Below are 27,324 nucleotides of genomic sequence, written 5' to 3' on the forward strand. Positions count from 1 at the left end.
CCTAGGGATCTGCCTGCCTCCGATTCCTATACATGCTGGGATTACAAATGCAGCCATGATGTCCAGTTTTTGATGTGGTACTGGGGATCACACTCAGGTTCTCAAGGTTGGACTGCAAACACTTCACCAGCTGAGCCCTTCCCTGGCTTCCAGCTCTTCGTTTTTTAGTTTTAGGGTTTTTTTTTTGTTGTTGTTGTTGTTTTTTTTTTTTTTTTTTTTTTTTTTGAGACAGGGTTTCTCTGTGCAGCAGTCCTGACTGTCCTGGAACTCACTCTGTAGACTATGCTGGCCTTGAACTCATAGAGATCCACCTGTTTCTGTCTCCTGATTACTAGGATTAAAGGCCTGCGCTACCTCTGTTTGCTAAAACCAGCTGTTTTTCGGAGATTTTAACCTCCTTATCAAAGTTGATATTCTACTTACACCTTCATTTTTTGTGTGTTATGAGTTAGGCAACCAATTTCATTTTTTCCCAGTGTCACAGCCCTGTGTCGTATGATTCTGCCTCTGCCATGTCCTGTGTCTTGGATCTGTCTATATCCAGCAGATTCTGTCTTGCAGGCCATTTGGTGTCTCCCTAAACCAACTCTGAAGTAAATTTTGCTTCTTGTAGTCACTGCCTTCTTCAAAACACTCCAAGACCTCCTCTCATCTTAGAATTGAGGTCAGAGTCCACTGAACCTTCTGGAGGAACACAGTGTTGTTTCCTGTAGAGAACCCGACTGCCAAGGTTGGCAGCAAAGCTGCGGAGAGCCAGAGTCAAGCGGACACCAGCTGCTGTGCCCCTCTGCCCGCAGGACTCAAACCACGTCCCAGGTGCTCTGGAGCCCTTAGGACAGCTGGCAGCCACAGCAAAAATGTGTCCCAGTCAAAGCTGATGTTCTCACGGGAGGCCAGGGAGAGGAACCACCCCCCCCCACCCCCACCCCCCCCACCCCCGGGCCGCAGCACCTCCTGGAGCCAAAGGATACACTGAAGGCTGCTGGCAGGGCATTGAGTACTCTGACTCCAGCCTTCCAGCTTCGGAAACACAGGAAGAGCCATCAAGGACACACACCACATCAAGCATGCCGCCCTTTCCGCTTTCAAAGACCCGCTGAAATCTCGGCACACATCTACCCATAATACCAGCACTTGGGAGGTAGAGTGGACTCAACTACAATTTTGAGTTCTAGGCCAGCCCCGGCTAAATGGTGAGAATTTGTCTCAAAACAAAAACAAAACTGAAGTCACTCCTTTCCTGTTACTGGAAGGACTGTTCTCATCTTCTTTGTTTCCGTAACTTTTAATCTCCTGCTCTGTTTAGAGATGCTTCTGGAGGGTGAGGGCAATGAAATAATCTCGGCCAATTCTCAAGTCCACATGTAAAAGTGGCCTCATGGAGAGTGGCTGGGGCTTGCTTTCCATGACTCACTGACATGCTCTCTAGGAAGACCACAGCTTTCAGAGCACAAGTGACCACCCACTCACTCTCTGCTCCCTCCTGTGAAAGGGTCTTCCAGCCTCCATGTAGCCCAGGTTGGCCTTGAGCTTGGGGGAATCTTCCTTGCTTCAGCCTTTGGAGTGCTAGGATTACAAGCATGAGCCACCATGGCCAGTTATTTTTATTTTAAAGTTAAAAAAAAAAAAAAAAAAAAAAACTAGAAAAAGGGTAACAAAATTTCAGCAGCTATTAAATAAGTAAGATAAGGTATCATATTACTCCTGTGTGTTTTTATAACTTAAATTTCTCGGAAATAAGAATCAATCTGCTCCCATGCAGACTGTGACCTCGCAGGCCACCACAAGTATATACAGAGAGACAAGGACAAGTTAGGAGAGGGCCGCTGTGGCTCAGTTCTCCACCTCCAGACGCCCAGTGTCTGCACACACCATTCCTACTTGTCACACCCAACCCAAGAGCCTGGAGCCGCCGCCCCGCACTGGCCTTCCAAAGAGCATGGCAACCCACATAGCTTTACAGCCACGGACGCTGTGCTGAGCCTCCTCTGTGCCAGGCCACGAGGTCTGAAAGGGAGTCAGCCCTCCTCTTCACTCCACTGTCTCAGAGAAGGCACGCACAGCGCGGCTACCACTGCTCGCATAGTCCACGGCAGTGTCTGTGAAGCTCTGCGCTGCTTTAACAGCCAGGGCTGCCACACAGAGAAACCGTTATGTCTCAGAACAAAAATTAAAAAAAAAAAAAAAAAGTAAAGGCAAGAGCAGCAAATAGCTTTGTTTCATGTGAAGGAAACAAAAACCATTTGATTTTCACAAAGTTCTGCAAAAGACCACTCTGGGGGTCTTTTGTTCTATGGTCTTGGGGAGGCTTCCCCTTATGGCCTCAGGGTCCTCACTAGCTTTTGGTGCCAAGGGCTGGGAAGTCCACTCTCTCAGCTATGACCCAAGAACAAGTCATAGATATAGGACGTTCCTAGAAGGCCATGAGCAGGCCGCCATCATTCCTATCTTTGGAAAATGCCTCCAGCAGACACGTGTGATCCGATGGCGGAAGGACGGACCCTCTGCTCTGTGTACTGCAGAACTTATCATCAGCCCATCTGTGTGCTAGAGAGGACCCTCTGCTCTGTGTACTGCAGAACTTATCATCAGCCCATCTGTGTGTTAGAGAGGACCCTCTGCTCTGTGTACTGTAGAACTTATCATCAGCCCATCTGTGTGCTAGAGAGGACCCTCTGCTCTGTGTACTGTAGAACTTATCATCAGCCCATCTCTGTGTGCTAGAGAGGACCCTCTGCTCTGTGTACTGTAGAACTTATCATCAGCCCATCTCTGTGTGTTAGAGAGGACCCTCTGCTCTGTGTACTGTAGAACTTATCATCAGCCCATCTCTGTGTGCTAGAGAGGACCCTCTGCTCTGTGTACTGTAGAACTTATCATCAGCCCATCTGTGTGTTAGAGAGGACCCTCTGCTCTGTGTACTGTAGAACTTATCATCAGCCCATCTCTGTGTGCTAGAGAGGACCCTCTGCTCTGTGTACTGTAGAACTTATCATCAGCCCATCTGTGTGCTAGAGAGGACCCTCTGCTCTGTGTACTGTAGAACTTATCATCAGCCCATCTGTGTGCTAGAGAGGACCCTCTGCTCTGTGTACTGTAGAACTTACCGACCCATCTGTGTGTTAGAGAGGACCCTCTGCTCTGTGTACTGCAGAGCTTACCGGCCCATCTGTGTGTTAGAGAGGACCCTCTGCTCTGTGTACTGCAGAACTTACCGACCCATCTGTGTGTTAGAGAGGACCCTCTGCTCTGTGTACTGTAGAACTTATCATCAGCCCATCTCTGTGTGCTAGAGAGGACCCTCTGCTCTGTGTACTGTAGAACTTATCATCAGCCCATCTGTGTGTTAGAGAGGACCCTCTGCTCTGTGTACTGTAGAACTTATCATCAGCCCATCTGTGTGCTAGAGAGGACCCTCTGCTCTGTGTACTGTAGAACTTATCATCAGCCCATCTCTGTGTGCTAGAGAGGACCCTCTGCTCTGTGTACAGTAGAACTTACTGGCCCATCTCTGTGTTAGAGAGGACCCTCTGCTCTGTGTACAGTAGAACTTACTGGCCCATCTCTGTGTTAGAGAGGACCCTCTGCTCTGTGTACAGTAGAACTTACTGGCCCATCTCTGTGTTAGAGAGGACCCTCTGCTCTGCCGCCAAGTCTCCACTCGACTCCAGACTCAAGCAATCCTCCACCTCATCCTTCGGAGGGGCTGAGATTACAGGTGCAGTGCATCTTATTGTGGAAGCCCCTCAGAACTGTGCAGAGCTTAACTGTTACTTCCTGTTGGACACCTTCCTGACCGCCCAGGCTGTATCTTTTCTACCTCAGACTAGGGCTCATGTAGGGAGAGGAGAGGCTTCCTGCTCTGAGGCTTGTGCTCTGGAAGGAGAAATGAAGAACGGGCCCCTTGTATTAGTCAGGGTTGTCTAGAGTCACAGAACTTATGGAATGAATCTCTCTCTCTCCTGTGTGTGTGTGTGTGTGTGTGTGTGTGTATGTCTCACAGGCTGCAGTCAACAACGGCTAGCTGTGGATGGAAAGTCCAAGAATGCAGCAGCCGCTCAGTCCCACGACGCTGGCCGTCTCCACTGGTCTTCTAGATGTGCGGACAAGGTGAGGGCAAGCAGTCGAAGAAGGACAAACCCTTCCTTCTTCCACTGTCCTTCTATCGGCTTCCAACAGAAGGTGTGGCCCAGATTAAGGTGTGCCCTCCTGCCTCAAGATCTGGATTAACGGTGTATCATCCAGCCTCAAGATCCAGATCAAAGGCATGTTGTCTTCTTGCCTCAAGATCCAGATCCCAAGTGTGCCCTCCATTTTTGGATTGTAGTTCATTCCACACATGGAAAAGTTGACAACCAAGAACAGCCACTGCACCCTCCACAGTGAGCACTAACCAGCAGTTCTAGATGAACTGAGAGGTCAGGTGACTCAACCAGAGGGACAAAGGGACCTTCTCACCATGGCAGCTGACATTTGAGCCAAGGCTGGAAGGAAGGCACATTGATCCATGCAAGAACAGAACAAAGGAATTCCAAGAACACAACAAGAAACATAGGATACATGTAGTGAGAAGTTAACAGGTGGACACAGGAGGTACACCAGCTGGCCTGGAACTATTAGACCAGGCTGGCCTCAGATTTAGAGACCTGCTTGCTTCTGCCTGCACAGCTTAAGGTTGTGATTCTTGAGTTGGAGTATGACTGATCAAATTACAGAACCGATGTTCTAAGGGACTTACTAACACAGCTGCTTAGGAGACACTGAGTCACACAGTGGGACTGATCTGAAGGAGCACTACCTCCAAAATAACCCAAGAAAAGCAGTGTGCTAACCAGGCCTGCTAGAGACAAGGTAAACTTAGGAGGCTAGGAGGTAAATGTTTACTCACCAGGACTGACCAGCCATTAGCTTCTGACTGCCTTGACAAAGGAGACAGACAGCTCTACCTTATGACCAGCCATTAGGCCTGGATTCCCTTACTAAGGACATACCTCTAATGCCCAGCTTTGTGGGGAGGGGACAGCACTGACTTGAAGTAGAAAAGACCCATTAGTACAGACCGATTCATTTAGGGATTTACTGATAGAACTGCTTGTAGCCCATCTGCCAAGCATGACTCCCCTGTTCCCGGGGACAGAAGGCCTAGGAGGAATAGCTGACACAATGCGCGTGGCCTTTAACAACCGGCCGACTGCTGCTTACACCTCTGTATACGGTTGCTTCCTTGTTTGCTCCAACTTGTGGGTTTTAGAGTATAAACTGAGCATGCAAACTGGATCTGATATTAAAGCCTTTCAGGACCTATTCCCGGCTTTGTTCTACCAATGACGTCTCTTCTCTCCACTCTCATTGGTATCAAGAGTGCTTACTCAAGAAAGATTCCCACAACAGGGTCATGACCATCACTAAGTCCAGGTCTGCCATAGAGTTCCCTGTGCTCTCATAGGAAACACATAACTCTGCCAGACAGGCCAGTCGTCCTGGGTAACAACCACTTGAGAAAGAACAACACTGGCGCACTTAAATAATGCGGGTAATGTGTAATGTCTTTGCTGGGTAAATCTCCTCAAGGCAGACTTGCAGCCTCCTGTCTCTGTTTCAACTGTTTAAAGTGTAACCTGGGGCCAAGACCCAGAAGAGATTAAGGATGGCAGTGTGCATGCGATGGATAAGCCTAAGGTGCATGTAAGCCAAGGAAACCTTCTGTTGGGAGCTGACTGCTATCTGGGCTTTATCCCAGTTGACCAGGTGCTTAGGTAAAGAGCTTTCCTTCATCTCAGTGCGTGGAGGACTTTCTCACTGAGAAAGCACAGCCTTTCTACTACATGACAAGCCTTTGGGGACAGGCACGAAGATGGTGAGTCAGTGTGCATGTGTGAGTGAGTCTCCAAACACCACACAGGCATGGACACGTGCTTGGGATGCTGCCTTCTCTCCTATCTCACGTTGAGACCGACCTACCTGGGGATGGAATGAATGCTATTATCCACGCTGCTTTATATCCGTCAGGGTGCTGAGGTAGAAACTAGTGGGTAACTGACAACCTACAAACTTGTGGCCTTTCCATATGTCTTTAGGAGCTTATAACGGGCCACAAGAAAACCCCCAAGTACCACATCACTAGAGAATGACTGGGCAAGGGAAGGAAGGGCAATGGTAGTTCACAGTTTACACTTCCAGCACACTAGCCAAGTGTCAGCAGGCACCTATACCGCAGCCAGAGTGTTGAACACACCCTTCAGAAGGCCTCACTCCCAAGGGCCCGTGAGTCCAGGGCCATGTGCATTATCACGTCCCCAGTGCTGTTAACCCAAGAGTTCTAGAGGTGGTCCACATCCACCACTTACTTTTTAAAAAGGCAAGAGTGGGGTCGGCTCACACTGCCCTTCCAATGTGTCCAGACCACATGACTGTGTGGGTCCACTCCCTGCCTGCGGACCACGGCAGAGACAGGTCAGTCTGCACTCACCTGGACAGTCGGCTTCGTCACTCTCATCCTCACACGTTGGCCAGCCGTCACATTGCCAGGGGAGGGGTATGCACTGGATGGCACCACTGTGGCATGCAAACTGCCCAGGGTTGCACCGGAGCTCTGGGAACAAAAGAAAAGAGGCTGTTGAGGACGCAGGACAGAAGCAGAAACTAGACGGACAGAACTCTCTCCACACCATGGCAGCCCTGGCAAAAGCAGTCCCGAAGCTGAGTGGCTGCCCATAGCCTGCTTCCTCAGGGATTTGAACACATGTTCCCAAAGTCAAGGGTGGAGAATGGTTGTCATCCTGCATCAGAACATACAGCACCACCTCCCTCCCAGGAACATGTAAATGGTATGCCAACACAAGATGAAGGACTCCAGAACACTCTTCCAAGAAGATGGCACTGGAGCAGGGTTTCCTAGGATGTTGTGTGGTGTAACAGTAACCACACCCAGGAAACAGGCCTTACCAGAAGGCGCGTCAAGACGACTGTGTGAATGAATGGTTGGGAGTCACTCAAGTAACTGGAAACCCAGACTTTGGAGGCTGCAGGGCTAACGGATTTCTAACCTTTATCTGGCATGCTTCAGGCAGCTAGAGGTTACTAAGGCAGAAATGAGAAGATATGTCTGAAGAAGGTAAAGCTGGCAGTGGCTTCTGACAAGATAAAAATGTTAAACTAATGCAGCAAAACACAGGCTTCTGTAGAAGCCAACAACCTGTACACTACAGCCAAGTGCCAAATCCCTCCCTTCCTGATTTTTCCTTTACTGCCCCCGGGCATCCTTTTTTAACTTTTAAACTTGTTGCCCTCCTCTTTAAAGAGAGCTAGCTACAGAGCTAGTTCTCTCTCTAGCCTGACTTACTTTCCATACATGTTGTCTGCTCATTTATTATTTGGACTAAATCGAAATAGCACATACAGAACCACTGAACTACATCCTTGGGCTTATGTACAGTGCTCTCTCTCCATGCGTGCGTGCGTGCGTGCGTGCGTGCGTGTGATCCTCCTTCAGGCACTATCCACTTTGTTTTTTTTTTTTTTTTTTTTTCTTCTTCTTTTTTTGGTTTTTTCGAGACAGGGTTTCTCTGTGTAGCTTTGCGCCTTTCCTGGAGCTCACTTGGTAGCCCAGGCTGGCCTCGAACTCACAAAGATCCGCCTGGCTCTGCCTCCCGAGTGCTGGGATTAAAGGCGTGCGCCACCACGCCCGGCTCCCACTTTGTTTTTAAAACAGCGTTTCTCATGGGCCTGAGATGACTGACTAGGGCTAGGCTGGCTGTTTCCATTTCCCCAGCACTTAAGAGCGCTGGGACTCTTGCAGGGGACCTGAGTTTGATTTCTAACACCCACACAGCATTTACAATTATCTAGAACCCAGTTCGAGAGGATACAACGCCCTCTTCTGGCATCCATGGGCACCAGGCACACATGTGGTGCAAGGACATGCATGCAGGCAAAACATTCATCCACATAAAATGACAAAAATGTTTTTAAAAACAACTATGCACAAATGCTTCCCAGTTTACAATGTGACTGTAGACTAGGTGGGTCACATTCAGCAGGAATCACATTTGATTTGGACCTGAGCTATTCCTGGACAACCAGGATGTGGCAGGTCCTCAAACTAAACAAGAGCAGTGTGTACAACTTCTAGTCAGTCATGACGTAACAACAGATGAGCGGCATTCTCAGCAACAAAGGCAACACCATGCTGCTGAACCACGTGCCTGCAGGCTAGGTATGTTAAATGTCCTTTCCAATTATGGTATTTGGGGTCACCATAGCTTTACTGGTGTATAAGCAACCGGAAGTCAAGGAGGGCCGATGCTGTCATAAGCTAACTTAAACACAGATACACACAGTCAGGATGGAGGAATGACTAGATGTTGCGTGTTTTCCACAGCACTTCCTGCTCCTACCACAGACTCTACCACAGAGTGGGTCATTACAAACAACAGTGTAGGGACTGAGGCAAGATGCAGGACAGAGGAACACAAATCCGTGTGCTTATTTTAAAGGCAGGTTCTCTTCACATTATCTTTTCCCACCATATCATTTGATAAGGATCTTGATCCACCATGGCAGCAGCAGTAAAAAAAAGGGTGATATCAAACAGAACTATTTGGTAGCATCTATTTCTAATCCAAAGTGTGGTTTTATCTTTTGTTTGTCCTAAGTCTACATATTCTTTTCTTCCAGAAGACTACAATCGCAGAGTAGAGTGGACTGTGACATCTGACAGCAGGACAATGGTGTGCCACCACCCTTCTGTGACATTCCACACAGACACACAAAGCCGATCCCTCAACCTGATCCTCTGCATAATAAATGAAAAAACACAAGAACAAGTGGCAAAAGCCAATTTGAAGAGACAGGCGATCACCTTGAGTATGGACCCACGACAGAACAACTCACAGAGTGTCCGTCACTACCCAGCAGTGCTGGGCCCTCAGACAGTGTCACAGACAGTGTCACGGACGGCATCAGAGTCTGGAGGTCGAGGAAGCGCTGCCCCATGCTTCGTTTGTCAACTCAGGAAATGCAACCTGGTGTGTTTACTACATGCTGTGTAGGAGAGCAATTCAAGTGTCTTTTCACATTAAAACCCACAGTTTAACTAACACGGTTCTGGGGACCGGAATGCCGAGGGTCAGGTCTTACACCTGGTGAACACCTTCCTAGTGCATTGCAACTCAGTAAAAGCAGCCCGTGGTGAAGAGCATGTGGAGAATGGGAAGCCCAGTCTCGTGCAGAAGGAAATCAATAACCTCCACTGAAAAGGAAACTCCGCATCTAGTAAAACCTTTATACAAGGGCTAGAGTACAGCTCATTGGGCTTAGTATTGGAGTATTTCCCGAGGACTTAGGAGATCTTAGGTTTGAGCCTCAGCACCTCAAGAAGCAAAAAACCTTTACAGGTGTGTCCAACTGAGCCCCACAGATCACATTCATCCCAGGACAACTGTGAACACAGCTCAACACATTTGCAGACCACAATGTTAAGTCTCAATGTCAAAATATTAGTACTTCTGTTTTACACAAAGTCAAGTCCAGGCTCAAATGTTTTCATTCAGAAAAATTCCACAAACTAAAGAAGAACTAGTATCAGGGCTGGAGAGATGGATCACTTGTTAAAAGTATGCTTTGCTCTTTTACAGGACTCACACTTGGTTCACAATATCCACGCTGAAGTGGCCCACAACTCTGTGACACCAGCTGCCAGGAATATAGTGCCCCGTTCTGGCCTCTGAGGGCACTCACACCTAAGAGGCATACATCACATGTAAGTAAACATAAAACTAAAAAAATTTTTCTTTCTGATTTTTCGAGACAGGGCTTCTCTGTGTAACAGCTCTGGCTGTCCTGGAGCTCACTTGGTAGCCCAGGCTGGCATAAAACTCACAGAGATTCGCCTGTCTCTGCCTCCCAAGTGCTGGGATTAAAAAAAAGTCAAAGCTACGCAGAGAAACCCTGTCTCGGAAAAAAAAAAAAAAAAAAAAACAACAACAACCCCCCCCCCAAGTCAACTCTTGCAGAAATTCAGAGTTCAGGAAGTTACCAAAAACAACAGCATTAGAAAATAATTATAAGTTGGACATGCCTATAATTTTGGAACTTTGGAGGCTGAGGCAGGACTGAATTCAAAGTTATCCTGAGCTACATGGTAAGACTCTGTTTCAATAAATAAATAAATAAATGAAAAGACCCAAGGAAAAAAGGTGATAAATCTAACAAAAGACGTTTAAATCTTGTTAGTGAAAATACAAAAACATGGCTTTCTTGAAAGATATATTTAAAAGACCCGAACCTAAAGTATGTACAGTATTCATGGATTAGAAAATTCAAATGGTTAAGATCTCAGTTTACCCAAATTCAATGCTACCAACAATATTCCACCAGGCTTGATTGTAGAATCTGTCAAGCTGACTCTAAAATTTATGGAAATACAAAGAATTCAGAGCAGTGAGGCATTCCAGGACCCAGCAGAAGGAACAGCGAACCATGCAGCATGGCAGAGACGCTGAGATAGGGCAGTGCAGGTACCAAGAGGGGTCACAGAGCCCATGGTGGGGACACACCTTTAACCCGTCTCTTGGGAGGCAGAGGCAGGTGGATCTCCCAGTTCAAGGCTATTTCAACAAGTGGACATGGGATGACTGGCTATCTACTAAGAAAGCACTGTGCTATTCCTTGTACAAGAAAGAAAAAGTAACTCAAAACACATCAAAGGCCTAGATGTAAATGTAAAGCTCCAAACTATCAAAATTTGAGCAGAAACCATGGAAAATTTTTGTAACTTTGGTTCAGGTAAAGATTGTGAAGATGTATGCTGAATTACAAAATAAAAAGCAGATAAGATGGACTTCATTTAATTTTGTAACTTTTTCTTTCTTTTGTGATAGGGTCTCACTTTGTAGCCTTGGCTGTCCTGGAACTTGCTATGTAGACCAGTCTGGCCTTGAACTCACAGAGATCTGTCTACCTCTGCTTCTGTCTGGGATTAAAAGTATATGCCAGGAACTGATGCTATGTCTTGGCAGTTAAGAAAGCTTACCACTCTATCAGAAGATAGAGTTCAGTGCCCAGCACTCACACTAGGAAACTCAAAAACACCCAAACTCCAGCTCCAAGCCATCTCACGACCCTTGCTGGCCTCCAGGGGAACACCCACACACAGACAGACAGACAGACAGACAGACACACACACACACACACACACACACACACACACACACACACACACACACACACACACAGCCAAGGGATCTCATGACCCTTGCTGGCCTCCAGGGGCACATCCACACACCCACAACTGCACCCACAGCCATGTATATACATACAAATAAATCTTTAGGGGCTGGAGAGAGAACTCCAGGTTAAGAGCATTGGCTGCTCTTCCAGAGGACCTAGGCTTGACACCTAGCATCCACACGGTGGCTCACCACTGTCTCTAACTCTGGTCCCAGGCCGGCCATTCTGACACCCTCTCTGCCACCACAGGCACCAGGTCCGCATGTGGCCCACTGACCCCGTGCAGACACAGCCATGCCCACTGTTATTAAAGAAGAAGAACGTGCTACCACACCCAGCTGGAACCCGTTCTTAAGAGGATGCAAAGGCTGGGGTTGGGGATGGGTGCTGGAAAGACGGCTAAGTGTTAAGAGTGCTTGCTGCTCTTTCAGAGGACCTGATATTGGTTTTCAGTAGCTCTATCAGAGAGTTCACAACTGCCTGTAACTTTAATTCCAGGGGCGACAATTCACACAGACACATAGACATAACTACTAATGATTATAAAGCTTTTAAAAGCCAGATGAGTCTTGATTACATCAAGTGAAAGCAGCCAGTATGTACTCAGGAGAGTTCCTGAGTTTCTTAAAAACACACCCTCAATCTGCAACATCAGAGAGCAGGTCAGAAATGAGAGGGCAATGGGAGACTACAGAAGGGCACAGGAGAACATCTGTGCTGGTAATTGGTATGCTTGCTATCTTGGCTGTGGTGAGAGAGGAAGATCACAGGAGCTTACTGGTCAGGCAGTCTAGTAGAAATGGTAAGCTCCAGCCAGGTTCAGCAAGACATCCTGTCTGCAAAAGTAAGATGGAAAACTGCTTCAGGAAGACATGCTTCCACATGCACCCACATGGGCAGGTGTACCATACAATGTGCACACAATGGAGATACCACACACATCAAAGCTGTTGTGTGTGTGTGGGGGGGGGCTCTCAGGTAGTAGGCTATGCCTAGATGAAGCTGACTTATCTCCTTTCCAGTCACTGACGGTCAGAAATTCACTGAAGTAGACAACAAACTTAAGCTTCGTGCTTTCCATGAAACACGTGTGGCCACAGAAGTAGCTGCTGATGTTCTGAGCGAAAAATGCAAGGATAATGGTTCCAATCCCAATCAACACTGGGAAGAACACCTTTCCCATGAAGCAAGGTGTCTTGATCCACAAAGTGTGCCTGCTGCTGAGTAAGAGGCATTCTTGTTCTAGATCCAGGAGAAGTGGAGAGGGGAAGCGCAAGTCTGTTCACAGATGCACTGTGGACGCCAATCTGGACGTTCTCAATTTGGTTCTTGTTTAGAAAAAGGAGAGAAGGAGATTCCTGAACTGCCATACTACTGTGCCTCGGTGACTGGGGCCCGACAGAGCTGGCCGACTCTGGAAGCCTTTCCACCTCTGTAAAGAGCCCGGGTTCCTCCCATGCTGTTGGGAAGCCCTTCAGCAAAGACGGTGAGGATCAGGACCAAAAGCACCCAATGTTCAGCGTCTTGTTCTTACATGTGTGCTGCTGCACAAAGGTGGACACGCTGCGCTAAGAAACAATGCACTAAAAAACGAGGAGGAGGAGGAGGAGGAGGCTGAAGAATATGAGGGAAGCCAAAAGAAAACGCGACTGCCAAGAGACAAGGTGCCCTCCCTGAGAGCTTTGAATTCTTTCATTGAAGATTTACTTTATTTCCAATTCTGCGTATGTCTGTTCATCTGTGTGTGGGTGCGTAAATATAATCTAAATAACCCAGAAGGCCAGAGGCATCAGATCTCCTGGAAATGGCATTATAGGTTAATTGTGAGTTGCCTGATGTGGGTGCTGGGAATTGAACTCAGGTCCTTTTCAAGAACAGTACATGAGAGCAGGGCGGTGGTGGTGCACACCTTTAATCCCAGCACTCGGGAGGCAGAGACAGGCAGATCTCTGTGAGTTCGAGGCCAGCCTGGTCTCCAAAGCGAGTTCCAGGACAGGCACAAAGCTACACAAACAAACCCTGTCTCGAAAAACAACAACAACAAAAAAAACCAACCCAGTACATGTTCTTAAGCTCTGAGCCATCTCTTCAGCTGGTGAGTATCTACTTCTAAGTCTGAGTCCAGTGAGAGAGAAATCTTTAGGAGTAGCAAGTCAGCAGTGGTGGAGCAGCCTTTAATCCCAGCACTTGGGAGGCTGCAGCAAGCAAATCTGAAATAGGACAGCTCAGCTTGGTCTACAGAGTGAGTTCCAGTGTCTAGAGGAACAGAAAACAACCAAAGAGTAACAAGTACATCATGAGACCCCAGGGGACGGGGATGGGACAATGATCTCCCAACTCTTACATTTTAAATATGTGTAGTTTATTATAAGGCTGTTTTAAAAACTGCCATGAAACAGATTTCAGTGTACATAATCAGTCACTTAATGTTCTCAAGTGAGGTCAGTCAAGATTAATCATTTCCTCCATGACCTGCTTCCTCACCTGGACAAGTGAGGCTTGGCTCAGTTATTACTGCAGCTCCAGAACAAGAACCAGGCTTCATAATTACAGTCCCAGGGCTGACTCATTGCTGAAGACTATTTATCTAATGAGGAATTAACGATGGGGATTAGTCTCTTCTGGCCTCCACCCCTAAGCATTAAGTCAAGTCCCTGAAACATACCATTCTTCCCAAGCCATTCTAGGTCTTCCAGTTTGGCTAAAAACTAATTTATAAACTATACTGAGAAAAGACAAAAACATTGCTAGCAAAGAGTATTTTAACACTATTCACTCTATAGAAAAAAAGCCACAATGCAGCCAGGCGGTAGTAGTGCAAACCTTTAATCCAAGCACTTGGGAGGCAGAGGCAGCCTGGATCTCTTGAGTTCCAGGCCAGTCATGTCCACACAGAGAAACTCTGTCTCAAAAATCAACCAACCAACCAACCAACCAACCAACCAACCAACCAACCAACCAATGGAGAAGTTTCAATGTACTACTGCCTCAAATTCCTTTAGGAATTGGTCATTCACTGAGGTTTTCTTTCCCAACAGCCCTATTACTTCCTTCAAAAGCAAACATTTTGAGATCAGCAGGCCTGCTCTGGCAAACAGCCCCTCATTTCCACACACACCCGGCTGTATTTGTGGGGTGGGGTGTGTGTAAACTCCTTCCAGCCAAGGGTCCCGAGGCTCCAACAGGCTCTCTAGGTGAGAACTGCCTGTGTAGACCGTCCAAGCCGTCTGTCCCAGGACGGGTAATCAGAGACTGTAAGATACCGGGGGCTGATGCTGAAGCATGACCCTCCAAGCTGTGTGTGTCCGTGAGGCAGGGTGAAAACCAGGATAGGCAGGGACCCCTAACACCCCAGCTCCAGGAGCACCTGTGCTTCCTTCCTCAGTTCAGAGAAAAGAGCTTCTTCCTCCCAGTTATTCCTTGTAACCAGACAGATCTGGCTAAAACTGACCTTTAAACTTTCTTTTTAAAAAAAGGCTGTGCTGAGCAGAAGGCTTTCAGCAGAGTGCTTTCTTTGTCTTTCTTCATCCTGAATACACCTGACCTCCCTACTCTGGGGTACTGGGATCTCAGGTTTCAGGACACACCCCCTCTTCTTGGAACCCACCCTTCCCTCCCCTCCCCAGCCAGGTCTGCTGGATTGCTTAGTCTAACCTTATTTCAGTGAGCAGGCACGTGGACCAAGTGTCAAGAAGGAAGGTTCTTTGCCTGCCTGGCCTCCCCCCAGAGCAGGGGTTGTGCTGGGAGCACTTCACCAGGGGGTACCTCACTAACTTGGGACCCTACCTTCCAACAATGTAAGTGTCTGTTCTTGGCCAGGAGGGTGGGCCGCTGAACCACGCAGGTGAAGTCTGGTACTTACAGATTCTGTATCATCTGCAGTGTGCTGGACGGCGATTCTGTCGGGCTTAGCTATATGTTAGCGGCACATCAACATTTCCTTTGCCTTCTTTCTGAAGATCCTTTCGGCCCTTCCAAAAAGCAACTAGTAGGAATTTCTGCCATACAAGAAGTGGCTAAAAGAGCCACCCTGCTTTGCAGCTGGGTCTGCCAGCATCCTGGCAGCCTCCTTGCTGGGCATGAGGGAGGCAGCTCAGCTCTTCCCAGCCAAGGACAATGTTGTTGTCACTATCGCCACCTTACACAAACGTGTGGCCACAGCACCAAACAAGACGCTCTGGTGCACCAGCAGTCCTCAGACCCCACCCCACACCCTTACCACATTTTAACCCAGGGCCTCTTCATGTGCTAACATCACTGGGGAGCTCAACAAGGTTTTGCTATGTGGGTTCTATCTATCAGTAGTTTCTATGTGGTTTATTAGAGCTGAAAAAAGCTCCACAAGAACCCAAGCACATGCTCAAAATACTACACAGATTTTCAATATAACCCAGCAATTCCACTTACATCTGTTGTACGTGGCTATGAAATGTGTTCAAAAAAAGCATGTTACAGGTTGAGTCCTCAGTTGATACGGCTGAGGATTAAATCATAAGGTTTCCGACCTCATGACTGGTTAATCTACGATGAGCTCATGGCTCAGTGGGCTATTAGGTGGGACGAGTGAGAGGAAATAATTCACTGGGAAGGATGTCTCTTCTCCACATGCCCTTCCTGTCTCTCTGCTTCCTGCACCCAGTGTGAATGTCCTCCTCTACCTCATCTAGTACTTGCACAGTATCTTGCCTTGCCTCTAATCTTAGACTGGACCTCTGGAGGAAACCTGCGCTTTCCCCTTTCTTAGTTCTCTTTGCTGTTGGTGTGAAGAGCCACCTCGACCAAGGCAATGTACAGAAGAAAGCACTGTCGGGGCTTACAGTTTCGGAGGGTTGGAGTTCATGCCCAGCATGCTGGGGAGCATGGCAGCAGGCAGCAGGCAGCAGGCAGCAGGCACGGCACTGGAGCAGCAGCTGAGAGCTTGCAAACCTGTCCATAACCATGAAACACCGACAGCTAATTGGGAATGGTGTGGGCTTTTGAAACCTCAAAGGCTACCCGCAGTGACACACCTCCTCCAAGGCCACACTCCCTAATCCTTTCCAAACAGTTCCACCAACTAGAGACCAAGCATTCCAATATGTGAGTTTATGATGGGGACCATTCTCATTCAAACCACAACACCTCCTTTAACTAAAAAAGTAAACCTTTTTTCCTTGAAGTTGATTTTCTTGGGTATTTTGTCACCATAACACAAAGTTGATTACTACATTATTACCCAGGAAATGACAGTCTTTTCAGCAACTGGTACTTAAGGATGACGATACAGTCATCTGAAAAGGAAGCTGGCCCTCATTTAATACAAATATAAAAATTAACTCAAAGTACATCAAAGACTTCTACTGTAAGAGCTAAAACTATAAAACACCTAGGAAACAGGGGGTACTTCCTAATGTCAGTCTTGGAAACCATTTCCTGGATGCAAAACCAACAGCAAAACCAGCAAAAGAAAAAACACAATGGTGACTTCATGAGAAAAATGTTTGTAGGTCTCATGATACTGTCAAGGACTTAGAAAAATAACCCACTGGATGGAACAAAATATATTAAATTTAGTATCTGATACGGCACTAATAGTCAGAATATATAAAGAATTCCTACAACAATGTAAAAACACAACTGCTCAATTCAAAACTAAAAAAAATCACGTAGATATTTCTCTAAAGAAATACAATCAACAAACATGAAAAAATGAGCAACACCGGTCATCAAGAGACACACAAGTCAAAACCACAATGAGCTAGCACCTCCTGTCCTGAGAACTGCTGCTTCTTAAGGTGAAAATGTCCTGGGAGGGTGTAGGGAACGGAGCCTTAGAGCACTACTCAGTGTAGTGTGAGATGACTCAGCATCGGCAGAGACATGGAATTAGCCTATGAACTAGCAATTTCACTCACAGACGTATACTCAAGAGAACTGGAAGCAGAGACTAACAGGTAGTTGGGCACCAACGTCCACATCAGCACTTATTTATAACAGCTGAAGACAGAAGCAACTCACATTTACTAGCTGAAGGATAGATTTTAAAAAATGTGGTATATTCATACAGCAGAATACTACTTGGTGATAATAACTTATATGTGCTATAATGTGGATGAACCTGAAAATATGATAAGTCAAAAAAACATCCACAAAAGGCTATGCAGTATAATTCCTATTACATAAAATGTCCAGAATAGACAGATCCATAGAGACAGAGCTGGTTAGTGGCTGCCAGGGGCTAAGAGAGAAGGAGAAATTATTATTTAACTGGTACAGTTTCTATCTGGTATGGTGGAAAGTTGCAGGAATGTGTAGTAGTGACAGTTATACAATAATATGAATGTACTTTCAGCCATTCAATCACATGCTTAAAATAGTTAAGGGGCTAGAAATATTGCTTAGTGTGTAAACCGCCTGCCCTAAAAGCATGGGGGACCTGAGTTTGAATCCCTAGAACCCATATAAAAGTTGCATGTAGTATCGTGCTTCTGTAATCCGTGTGCTCCTACAGCAAAATGGGAGGCAGACAGAGACATGAGCATCCCTGTGAGTTCTCAGGCCGGCCCGCCTCACGTAAGCACACACAACCAAGAGACACTGTCTCAAACAAGGTGAAAGGCTAGGACAGAATGACACCTAGGTGGTCCTCTGACCTCCACATAATGCCCATTCTCACATAAACTGCACACATTGTCATATATACACATGCAAAAAAAAAAAATAGTGAAGGACTGGAAATATAGCTCAGAGCAGAGTATTTCCCAGAATGTTTTCCCCAAGTTTAATCCTCACCACACCAAAAGTGAAATGATTAAGACGGTAAATTTTATGTGATGTATTTGAGAAGAGAGACACCCAGCATTCATCTCATCAGCTTCGAGAGTAATGAATGGCATCATCTCATGTAGGCTCTGGAAACACTCATGTGTTTCCACGTGGTAAGATGAGAGGGGCAGACAAACATGGCAGTATTACGAAGCACGTAATTTCCCTTACAGATCCTGACAGGGTCACAGATACCGTGGCAACCCTCGGTATCTGGAGAATGACTGCTAATACACTGTGCAACGAGTGGGACTGAGATGTGTACAATAAGATTCCTCCTTCTCGGAACAGTGTATGCGGAGATCAGTACAGAGAGAGGCACCAGACACCCCTCAAAAGACAGGCCTCTGCTCCAGACTATGTGACAATGACCGTACCTGTTAGGTCCTGCTCCTGGCAGTCGTGAGCCCCAGAAGAACCCCCTCAAGCAGTGCTTATTACTGACACTTCAAGTGTTCTGTTGCTAGCAATGACCCTGAAGAGGCAGATGCTCTGAGAAGGTCCCATAAGCAGAAGGGAGTTAAGTCCAGGGATTCACAGAGCACAGCACACCCTGGGTCTCCACTGTTTAGGGCTGCCAGCACCTAACTGAACCTGAAGCTCCGTCAACTCGGCGGCCATCTGGTCAGGTGTCTTAGTGAAGAGACACCATGACCAAGGCAACTTACACAAACGTTTATTGGGGGATTACAGCTTGAGCTGCTCTTGACCACCATGGCGGGGAGCATTGGCAGCAGGCAGGCATGGTGCTGCAGCTGTAGCTGAGAGTTTACATGTTGAGACCACACAGGAGGCGGTAGCATAGGCTTCTGAAACCTCAAAGCCACGCCCAGTAACACACCTCCTTCAACAAGGCCACACCTCCTAATCCTTCCAAAACAGTTCTAGCAACTAGGGACCAAGCATGCAAACATATGATCCTCTGGGGGCCTCTCTCATTCAGACCACCACAGCTACACAGTTGAGTTTGAGACTATCTCAAGAAAACTTACCCTTAGGACTGGCAAAGTGGCTCAGTGGGTAAGGGTACTTTATACTAAGCCCGAGGACCTGACTTCAATTCCTAAGACCAATATAGTGGAAGGTGAGAACTAACTTTCACTCCAAACAGTTGTAAGCACGCATGCACACACACATAAATGTAATAAAATTAAAAAGAAAACTAAACTTTGCTGCTGTGGAATTTTTGCGGATTATTTGTTGTGGAATATATATTTGTTGCCGTGAACAAAGATGTGTTACATTTATTCATGCTACAGAATATTTAACTATGTGAAGGTGTGTTACATTTATTCATGCTGCATTTGTTTAATTATGTAAAGATGTGTTACATTTGTTTATGTGGCAGAATATTTACTATGTAAAGATGTGTTACATTTGTTTATGTGGCAGAATATTTACTATGTGAAGATGTGTTACATTTGTTTATGCTGTGGAATATTTACTATGTAAAGATGTGTTACATTTGTTTCACCTTGCCTGCCTAAGGTACCTGATTGGTCTAATAAAGAGCTGATTGGGTCCATAGCTAGGCAGGAGGGGACAAGGTGGGGCTGGCAGGAAGAGAGAATAGGAGGAGAAATCTAGGCTTGAAAAGAATGAGAGAGAGGCTGGAGAGGTGGTTCAGTGGTTAAGAGCACTGACTGTCCTTCCAGAGGTCCTGAGTTCAATTCCCAGCAACCACATGGTGGCTCACAACCATCTGTAATGAGATCTGGTGCCCTCTTCTGGCTTGCAGGCATACATGCAAGCAGAACACTGTATATATAATAAATAAATAAATCTTTAAAAAAAAAAAAAAAAAGAATGAGAGAGAAGGGAAGAAGAGAACGAGGAGAAAGAGGGACATGATTGGGGCCAGAAGCCAGGCAGCTGCTAGACAGACAGACACAGAGACAGCAGGAAAGTAAGATATACAGAAAGAAAGATGATAAAAAAAATCCCCAGGGCAAAAGGTAGATAAAGAGAAACAGGTTAATTTAAGTTAAAAGAGCTAGCCAGAAATGAGCCTAAGCTAGACCGAGCATTTATAACTAACAATAAGTCTCCATATCATGATTTGGGAGCTGGTTGGTGGCCCAAGAGAAAAAGCAACTGTCTAAAGTACTTCTTAAGTACTATCCATATTAGAGAAAAAGGATGAGGTTTCCACATCCCTCTTGAGGATCAATTTTCCAAATGGAATGGCAGAGAAGTTACCTGCACATGCAAAATATGGGAAGATTTCAAAGTCCTATAGGTAAATTTTTGTTGAGGTGTCTGGCTTTGTAGCCCAGGCTAACCTCCAACAAAATTTTCCCTCCTCCCTGGTAGTAGAGGGTACAAGTCAGGGTCTTATATATGTTAGACTCTATACATGTTAGTGCTCTACATGTCTGAGCTACACTCCAGGCCCACCTAAGGGCAATATTAAACAAGGCCATTCTGAAGCAAAGATGGAGTAGAGTTCTGAGGCATGCAAAAAGATCTAAGGCCAAGCAGCAATGGGCAGCTTTACCCCATCTCCCCACCACACCCCCTCCCGCCCCACATCTGAACACTATCATGCACTTCAATCACCACAGAGCTCTGATATCTCTGGGGAGGGTTCAAAGGTAATACAGCCTAAGAGCATCATTTCGTATACTCCTTTGGAATCTTAAATCAAGCACAAGATTCAACACACCGGAAACTCCATCTGAAAAGAAATGTCATCATTTCCGGTTATCCAGGCTGCGCACCCCAAGTGCTCAGCAGAGTGTGGGCTGCTCAAACATGGTGTGGAGGCTTAGAGACAACGACACTAGCATTGAGGCCCAAGACAGCTGCAAGACAAGTGAGAGGGATGTGCTTAGTTCCCGCTGGTAGTGCTGGGCACAGCAGCAAAAGGGAACAACAGTAAGGACAGCAAGGTAGGACTGTGGTGATGGTGGCCACAGTCAGGGGAGAAAATAAATGGGGAGCTGAGACTCAAAGTAAAGAGGTAGAAGACAAGAAACAGAGGGAAGCAGACCCACTGTGGCGGTCTGAATAAAATCGGCCCCCATAGGCCATAAGGAGTGACATTATTAGTAGGAACTCCTTGTGGGAGAAGAGTGTCACTGGGGGGCGGGCTTTGAGATTTCAGAAGCTCAAGCCAGGCCCAGTGGCTCACTGTCACTTCCTGCTGCCTTCGGATCCAGAGGGCCAAGCCTCAGCTCCTTCTCCAGCACTGTGTCTGCCCGCATGCCGCCATGTTCCCACCGTGATAGTGGGCATTTATAAACCTCTGAACTGTAAGCCAGCTCCAACTCAGTGTTTTCCTTTTTAAGAGCTGCTGTGGTCATAGTGTCTCTTCACAGCAACAGAACTCAGACACCCACTAAAACTGCACATATCGGTGTGTTACGGTCAAGCTGCCCAGACTCCCAATGCTAGCTCTACTTCATAAACTGCAGCTGTGGAGCTCTGTGACCTTGAACAAGTCCTCTCCTCTCCTAGACTCCGCCTGTCTGTACAACAGGACTAACCCACCTCACGCTGCACTGGGAAGGAGAAACATCTAACAGCATTCAGCTACAATTTTATGTCATTTTTGTGTTCTAATCATCTTTATAGTTACTTTTTGTTTTTAACCGAGTTTTACCTTTAGTTACTAGACCTATTTCCTTTTAAAATACCTTTCTTAGGCATGGCTCAGCAAGGAAAAAATAAAACAACAAAACTCTTGGGACACAAGCCTGATAACCCGAGCTTGGCCCCTGGAACACATGTGAAAACAGCTGCATAGAGAGGCCTGCATCTGTAACCCCAGCATGCTAGGGGCAAGATGGGAGGCAGAGACAGGAGAACTGGATCACACAAGAACTCTAGAAGAGAGGCCCTCCCTCAAAAACAAGGTAGAGGCACATATCCAGCACAAGACCCACTACATAGTGAGTTCCAGGCCTCCTAGGCTACACAGTGAGACCCTGTCTCAAAAACAAAACAAGGTAGACGGAGAGAACTGACTCCCAAAGCTAAGCTCCACACACTCACATACTATTTTTTAGACACACCCCCAACACTGTGTGTGTGTGTGTGTGTGTGTACATAAAGACTCACGCAAAGGTCACAACAAGTGTTGTGTTGGGTGTTTTGCTCCGCTGTTCTCACCTTCTTCCCCTTTGAGACAGGGACTCTTACGGACCCGAAGCTCATCAATTCAGCAAGATGAGCAGGCAAGTGAACTCAGGATCCCCTTTCTTCTCTTTTCAGAGGCCCATGCTGCTGCTCCTATCTTTCATCTGGTTGCTAGGGATCAAATGCAGGTCCTCAAACTTGCTTAGCAAGCATCTCATCAATTGAGCCAACTCCAGGCCCTCACCTTGTTTTCAGGGACAGTCTCACTCACTATGTAGCCTAGGCTAGCCTGGAACTCATGAGCCTGCCTGACTCTTCTGGGTGTTGAGTAAAGCACCTTTTTCTGACCCTTTTTGTCTGTTTGTCTCCCCCAACCCACTTCCTCGCTGAGAAAGGGTTTCTCTGTGTAGCCCTAGCTGTTCTGGAACTCACTTGGTAGCCCAGGCTAGCCTTGAACTCTCAGAGATCCACCTGCCTCTGCCTCCCAAATGCTGGGATTAAAGGCCAGCGCCACCACAGCCCAGATGACCCTTTACTTTCATGAAAATGTCTTAAGAGTTAATATAAACACATGGCTCAGAATCCACAAAGAACACACCAAAGGTGACAGCAAGGTTAAAATTGTAGGCAAGCCTCCCAAGCTTCTGGAAATGCATGCAACACAGGCGTCCCTTTGATGACAAAGACAGTGTGGTGAGGTCACAGGCAGAAGCCACTGACTGCCCTGAGTAGGCCACCCAGGCCAAAGAGCTGTAAAGTGCCCGCACCCTGGAAACCACAGACACTGAAGGGTCTCAACAAGGATTCTGCGCGTGGTTCCTCAACTACCCAGAACTCTCCCTGGATTTTGGAATTGGGAAGCAGGAGGCAAAGCATGTCCCCAACATGCTGGTCCTGAGTGTCCTGTTTCTGCTTCTAATTAAAATCTAAGTGACACCCTCTTCTAGTCTCCATGGATACCTGTGTACAGACACACACACAAATAAAACCAGCTCTGGTAGTGCAGGCTGGTAACCTCAGTGCAGAGCAGGTGATCCTGGCTGGCCTAATGGATCAAATCCCAGGCCAGTTAAAGAACAAAAACGAAAACAGAAACCAGTTTGGGGCTGGGGAAACAGCTCAGTCAAGAAACAGCTTTTGGTGCAAACCTGAAGCCTGACTCGGTCCCAGCACCTATTTAAAGACTGGTGTGGCAGCGCGTGCCTAGTCCTAGCACGAGAGAGGAGAAGACAGGAAAATCTGTGGGACTTGCTAGCCAACCAATCTAGCCAAATCCACAAGCTCCAAAGACAGCGAGAGACCTTGCTTCAAACCCTAAGATGGAGAATGAATTGAGGAATACTCAGAGTTGATCTCTAGTCTGCAATGCACACACGTGCACATGTGCCCATAAACACAGATACACATAGGAACACACACACACACACACACACACACACACACACACACACACACACACACACACACACACACACACCAGATGGTGGTGCCTGAGGATTGACAGCTAAGGTCGATCCCTTCCCACCTGTTCACCACACACACAAAGTATAGCTATGAACTCCTAAAGCAGGTTCTCCAGGGAATAAGAGCAAGCTGGATCTGCCTGGGCGCACTCTCAAGTCAGCTAACCCACCTTGTCCTGCCCCATAGCTGAAGACGACAGACAACAAGCTGCCCAGGAAAAGCTCATGTTGAGTCAACTCTGTCCCCAAGTCCAGATGCCAAGGCTAACTCCCTCTCTCTGGGAGACCCCGCCTCTACCCTAGGCTGAGAGGCTGGGAAGCTCCAGGAAGGATCCACACTGGCAAGAGGCCCTCACTTCTTGCCTGTCAGCACAGCTAATACCCAAGGAGCACGCTCCACCAAACATGAGGCCCGGCAGCCGGCTGTGCCCCTTCCCTCACCCACCTCATGTTCCTATACAACGGCTACAAGAACCCCATCCTCCTTGCCCCCCCCCCCCCCCCCCCCGCAAGGCAGCTACACGGCAATCTGGCTAAAGGAACTACTGTCCTCTATGTTAAAATATAAATAGCCATTTGTGCATTTTTTAAAAAATTTTTTCATTTGTGCATTTGTTCCATAACTGATTTCCTTTTTTTTTTTTTTTAAAATAAATGGGCTTCTTCTTAAAAATACATAATTTGTTTTTTTATTTTATGTTCCTTGGTATTTAGTCTGCATGTATGCCTGTGTGAGGGTGTCATAAGTCCTAGAACTGAAGTTACAGACAGATATGAGCTACTATGTGGATGCTGGGAATTGAACCCAGGTCCTCTGGAAGAGCAATCATTGTGCCTGTCCAGGTACAGAGAACACATGAATGTTTCAACTAGTAAAACCTGTCACTGCTAACAATCCTGGCATTGTGTAGAGTGTAGCGGCTCTGTTTCCTCTTATTTATGGATCCTAGCTCTGAATTTTTAGATGTAGATGTATAACCTGGAGTCACTACAGAAAGAAGGAAGGGACGGGATTGGGGGTGGGGGTTGGGAAAGGAATAGTAACACCCAGGTACCATGAAGGGAACATGGGAAAAACGGGAGGGGCCTTATCTGGGGAAGGAGAGGGAGGAGGAAATAAAGAACACTAAGGATAAGCTAGATATAGTGGCAAACTCCTTTAATCCCAGCACTGGGAGGCAAAGGCAAGGAATAGATCTCTGTACGTTTGAGGCCAGGCTGGTCTACACATGAGTTCCAAGACAGCCAGGGCTATAGAGAGATTCATCTATCTATCTATCTATCTATCTATCTATCTATCTATCTATCTATCTATCTATCTATCTATCTATCGTGCTTACTTAAAAATATGTGTGTGTATATTCTATAAATCAAATGAGTTTATACTACTTGGAGGGATAATGCTTCTCCCAAGAGCCACAGACTAGCAAAAACCTTAGTACCAGGCATGACCAACCAAACTGTTGGTCAGGGGAGTTGAAGAGACTTCTAAAACAACACAGGCTACTGCTGTTGCCCTTGGCTACCCCACCCCCAGAACTTGAAGGTAAGACCCAACTGCTGAAGACACCATATATTCTGGACCCATACAGTAGAGAGACGGAGCTGGAACTGACCTGGCAGCCTCCTCCCTGGGGACTAGCACCACACTATTCAAAGGAGCTAGGCAAGCTGCCAAGGGAGAAAAGCAGTCAACAGACCTACCCAGCTGCGAAGCCTGTGGGACACAGGAGTGACCAGCATGGCAAGCGAGTCCCAAGGGTGCAATAGTGGTGGCACTTGCATCCTGGAGGTAACCAAAGGCTGTTTAGCTGGACTGAAGGAATTGATGCCCAGTTCTATAAACTGAGCTTACTACCCAGGGCAACTACCCACAGCAGGCGAGTTCATGGACCCTTAAGAATAGTGGGTCTCAGCCTTCCTCATGCCACGACCCTTTAACAGGTCTCCTGTTGTGCCGACCCCCACCATAGAATTATTTTGTTGTTACTTCATAACTGCAATTTTGCTACTGTTGTGAATCACAATGTAAATATCTGACATGCAGGATCTCTGATGTGACCCTATGGGGTCATGACCCACAGGCTGAGAACCACTGCTAAAGATGAACCATCTACTGCCATTTTCCTAAACCAGTATAATTCCCAACTGCATTCTACATACCTACCCTTATGTCCACAGAGACGTTCTCGGCCCTCTACATACCTACCCTTATGTCCACAGAGACGCTCTCGGCCCTCTACATACCTATCCTTATGTCCACAGAGACGTTCTCGGCCCTCTAAATACCTATCCTTATGTCCACAGAGACGTTCTCGGCCCTCTACATACCTATCCTTATGTCCACAGAGACGTTCTCGATCCTCTACATACCTACCCTTATGTCCACAGAGACGTTCTCGGCCCTCTACATACCTACCCTTATGTCCACAGAGACGTTCTCGATCCTCTACATACCTACCCTTATGTCCACAGAGACGTTCTCGGCCCTCTACATACCTACCCTTATGTCCACAGAGACGTTCTCGGCCCTCTACATACCTACCCTTATGTCCACAGAGACGTTCTCGGCCCTCTACATACCTACCCTTATGTCCACAGAGACGTTCTCGGCCCTCTACATACCTACCCTTATGTCCACAGAGACGTTCTCGGCCCTCTACATACCTACCCTTATGTCCACAGAGACGTTCTCGGCCCTCTACATACCTACCCTTATGTCCACAGAGACGTTCTCGGCCCTCTACATACCTACCCTTATGTCCACAGAGACGTTCTCGGCCCTCTACATACCTACCCTTATGTCCACAGAGACGTTCTCGGCCCTCTACATACCTACCCTTATGTCCACAGAGACGTTCTCGGCCCTCTACATACCTATCCTTATGTCCACAGAGACGTTCTCGGCCCTCTACATACCTATCCTTATGTCCACAGAGACGCTCTCGGCCCTCTACACACCTACCCTTATGTCCACAGAGACGCTCTCGGCCCTCTACACACCTACCCTTATGTCCACAGAGACGCTCTCGGCCCTCTACACACCTACCCTTATGTCCACAGAGACGCTCTCGGCCCTCTACATACCTACCCTTATGTCCACAGAGACGCTCTCGGCCCTCTACATACCTATCCTTATGTCCACAGAGACGTTCTCGGCCCTCTACATACCTACCCTTATGTCCACAGAGACCTTCTCGGCCCTCTACATACCTACCCTTATGTCCAGAGACGTTCTCGGCCCTCTACATACCTACCCTTATGTCCACAGAGACGTTCTCGGCCCTCTACATACCTACCCTTATGTCCACAGAGACGTTCTCGGCCCTCTAAATACCTATCCTTATGTCCACAGAGACGCTCTCGGCCCTCTACACACCTACCCTTATGTCCACAGAGACGCTCTCGGCCCTCTACATACCTACCCTTATGTCCACAGAGACGCTCTCGGCCCTCTACATACCTACCCTTATGTCCACAGAGACGCTCTCGGCCCTCTACATACCTACCCTTATGTCCACAGAGACGCTCTCGGCCCTCTACATACCTATCCTTATGTCCACAGAGACGTTCTCGGCCCTCTACATACCTACCCTTATGTCCACAGAGACCTTCTCGGCCCTCTACATACCTACCCTTATGTCCAGAGACGTTCTCGGCCCTCTACATACCTACCCTTATGTCCACAGAGACGTTCTCGGCCCTCTACATACCTACCCTTATGTCCACAGAGACGTTCTCGGCCCTC

The 27,324-nt window shown here is 47.2% G+C and overlaps 1 protein-coding gene across 18 annotated transcripts in view; it reads right to left on the bottom strand.

The window, feature by feature from the left end:
* Positions 1-27,324, bottom strand: part of Dgcr2 (DiGeorge syndrome critical region gene 2) — a 77,013-nt gene that overhangs the window by 35,434 nt on the left and 14,255 nt on the right. For 17 of the 18 annotated variants that reach the window (XM_076548440.1, XM_076548434.1, XM_076548438.1 and 14 more), the window contains one exon: positions 6,470-6,592. Coding sequence is in view for 2 of the 18 variants with exons in the window: in XM_006983532.4 (XP_006983594.1) it covers positions 6,470-6,592 (123 nt within the window). In the remaining 16 variants the exon portion in view is untranslated. Of the gene's footprint in view, positions 1-6,469; positions 6,593-16,046; positions 16,151-27,324 lie in introns of those variants that run through there. The other variant, XM_076548446.1, reaches the window with a different exon arrangement.

This window comes from Peromyscus maniculatus, chromosome 12 (assembly GCF_049852395.1).
Source record: "Peromyscus maniculatus bairdii isolate BWxNUB_F1_BW_parent chromosome 12, HU_Pman_BW_mat_3.1, whole genome shotgun sequence".
NCBI lineage: Eukaryota > Metazoa > Chordata > Mammalia > Rodentia > Cricetidae > Peromyscus > Peromyscus maniculatus.